This window comes from Quercus robur, chromosome 3 (genome assembly GCF_932294415.1).
Source record: "Quercus robur chromosome 3, dhQueRobu3.1, whole genome shotgun sequence".
Lineage (NCBI taxonomy): Eukaryota > Viridiplantae > Streptophyta > Magnoliopsida > Fagales > Fagaceae > Quercus > Quercus robur.
The window spans coordinates 20,506,446-20,509,760 of record NC_065536.1 but is presented as its reverse complement, the minus strand read 5'-3'; the positions used below and the strand labels follow the sequence as shown (position 1 = coordinate 20,509,760).

The 3,315-nt window shown below is 35.1% G+C and overlaps 1 protein-coding gene across 1 annotated transcript; it reads left to right on the top strand.

Annotated features, from left to right (window-relative positions):
- Positions 1-1,482: 1,482 nt before the first annotated feature.
- Positions 1,483-3,026, top strand: LOC126717454 (PRA1 family protein E). Its single transcript, XM_050419199.1, has one exon. It carries the CDS (start codon positions 1,627-1,629, stop codon positions 2,257-2,259), a length of 633 nt encoding a protein of 210 aa, XP_050275156.1. The 5' UTR covers positions 1,483-1,626; the 3' UTR covers positions 2,260-3,026.
- Positions 3,027-3,315: the final 289 nt, after the last annotated feature.

The window sequence follows — 3,315 nt, the reverse complement described above, 5'->3', positions numbered from 1 at the left end:
TCATTTTCATTCCTTTCCATTTATTTATTTTAAAACATCCAATCAAGATTACTTAATTCCATTTCATTCTATTCTTTTGCCTTACTTAAATACATTCCATTCCATTCTATTCTTTTCCATTTCCTTATGACCATCTCAATCTATTCCATTCCATTCCCTTATAAACTCCCAAGCGGAGCCTAAAACTTGAACATAGAGGAAACAAACCATCAACTGTACATTAAATGAAGAAAAAAAAATTTTGTGGTTTTTTTTATAAGAGTGATGTGTCACTAACCAATCACAGTTATTAGGTAATTGTAAAAAGTTGTAGGAGTGAGTTTCACACCGCTTAATTTAAATTAAAGTTTAAAATTAGAGTTGAATTCTATCTTAGATAAAATAAAAAAGAGTTATAGTAACATTATCATTTTATTTTTTAAAAATATTATTTTTTATTAAATGTTGAACTTTGTTTTCTTGCAAATAATATAATTATTTGCTTTTAGATTTTTGTCACATATTTTTTTAAGAAATATCATTTAATAAGTACTGTGTAATATGCAGATAAGCTAAAAAGAAACCGCAAGCTTTTTTTTTTTTTTTTTTTCCTTCCTTTTTGAGAGAATTTTAATTTATGACATCTACTCTTAATGATAACTCTTTATTATCAGATCAAGATACTAATTAATTTTTAGTGTAAAAGAAAATTAAATCTCAGATATCTTATTCAACCATTAAAAATTTTACCAATTAAACTAATTTAAAAAAAAAATTGAGCGTTGTAAGTTTTTAGATTTCAATAATATTAGGACACAAAACATTATTTTTATTCCAAAAAAAAAAAAGAAAAAACATTATTAGCTCAAATTCAATAAAAATAAATAAAAATTCAAAAAGTCCATTTCATGAAATGCAAAAACCATATAAAAGCAACCCCAAAGAAACCATTTTCATTTCCCTCTCATTCAAGTCTTCACTTTTCTCTGAGAGAATCCTTTGCTTAAAAGGGATTCCTCTCACTCAAACTTTGACATCCAAAAAGCCAAAAAAAAAAAAAAAAATCCCATTTGTATTCACAAAATCACCAACAATGTCTCTGAAATCACCCGCAGGTTATGGCGCCACCACCACCACCACCACCACACAGCCACCTCCCACTTTTTTTTTTCTTCCTTTTTTAGAGAATTTTAATTTATGACCTCCATTTTTAATGATAACTCTTTATTATCAGATCAAAATACTAATTAATTTTTAGTGTAAAAGAAAATTAAATCTCAGATCTCTTATTCAACCATTAAAAATTTTACCAATTAAACTAATTTAAAAAAAAAAAAAAAAAAACTGAGCGTTGTAAGTTTTTAGATTTCAATAATATTAGGACACAAAACAATATTTTTATTCCAAAAAAAAAAAAAAAAACATTATTAGCTCAAATTCAATAAAAATTCAAAAAGTCCATTTCATGAAATGCAAAAACCATATAAAAGCAGCCCCAAAGAAACCATTTTCATTTCCCTCTCATTCAACTCTTCACTTTTCCCTGAGAGAATCCTTTGCTTAAAAGGAATTCCTCTCACTCAAACTTTGAGATCCAAAAAGCCAAAAAAAGAAAAAATCCCATTCGTATTCACAAGGTCACCAGCAATGTCTCTGAAATCACCCGCGGGTTATGGCGCCACCACCACCACCACCACCACCACACAGCCACCTCCCACTTCGCCGACCTCCTTAACCTTCATCGCACGCGCGACGCGCGCCACCCGAACCCTGGTAGCCACGCGCCGCCCATGGGCGGAGCTTTTCACACCATTCTCCTCCTTCTCTCTCCCTTACTCGTACTCAGATGCCCTTTCACGCATCAAGCAGAACTTCTACCACTTCCGTGTAAACTACGCCATGGTCGCTCTCTTCATCCTCTTCCTCAGCCTCCTGTGGCACCCAGTTTCCATGATCGTTTTTCTCCTCGTCTTCGTCGCCTGGTTCTTCCTCTACTTCGATAGACCCAACCCAGTTGTCGTTTTCGGTCAGACGCTAGACGACCGTGTCGTATTGGGTGTGCTGGGAGTTGTGACTGTCATAGCTCTGGTGTTGACCGATGTGGGATTGAATGTTTTGGTGGCTCTGATTGTTGGGGTTGTTGTTGTTGGGTTACACGCCGCGTTTCGTGGCACTGAGGACTTGTTTCTCGACGAGGAAAGCGCTGTGGAAGGTGGATTGCTCTCGGTTGTGGGGAGCCATGATAGTCAGCCGCTCAGAACTTCGTATGCTCGGATTTGAGACTTCGTTGAATGCTTGTTAATTCATGAAATTTTGACCTGGTCTTTGTTGGATTCGAGGTTTTTGGGGTGTGTTCTGAAATGGGTTTTTTGGAATTTTGAAGATTCCTCGTGGGATTTGAAATGGGTCTTTTGGAATTTCGACAATTTCTCATTGGATTTGAGGTCTTTGGGGGGTTTTATCTGAAATGGGTATATTTTGAAATTTTCAGAATTTAGCATTGGCAACTGGTTTATGGTGACTTGGTCTGAAGTTGATATTGTAGGATTTTGAGGATTCTTTAGCAGTTATTGGTGTTTAGGAGTTTGATTTGAATTTGCTTATTGTGTGATTTTGTTCATGTTTTGGTGGTGGTGTGGGTTGGGAGGAGGTGGGTTGTTAAAGAAAACTGGTTGCCAATGGTATTATCTCTGTTGGAATGGATCTTTCGTATTGATTTCTTTGGTTAGTTTTCAGCTGGGATCATTTGGGAAATAAGGTGCAACTTCATGCTGCAAAGTGGGACTGTGGAATCTTCTAGTTCGAATAGGGTGTGTTTGTTTACGGCATCATAGTGCAGGTGATTGTTCTGCTTTTTTATTTTGGGAGTCATTGATATGGAAAATAGTTTGTAAAGTGATTTAAGGTTGAATACGGGTGGTGATGTATTTTGAAACTGGAAATTTTTGTGTTTCTCTTTAGTTATACTTATCTGGGGAAAAAAAATGTTTGTCGCTCTAGTTATAGGGAAATTTAAATCAAGTGATTAAGCAACCAGTTTAAAGTCTTGTGCAAAGTACTGTTCTATGGCATGTTGGCTGTGTTATTTACTTGCTTTAGCATGTTCACTTCAAATTAATATGAAATTTGATGCCAGCTTTGTTGGTACTGGTTGCTGGTCATTCAATACAATCTGAATGGCCTCCTTTCAAATGGTATATTGGCCCTTTTGCATAGGTGTTGATATGAAATTCAGTGACCTGGGTGGGACTATATTTCCACACAATGATATTTTATTGTACTTGGCTTTTCTCTCCAATGATGATATTTCCTGCCTATTGAATCTATGCCTTTATT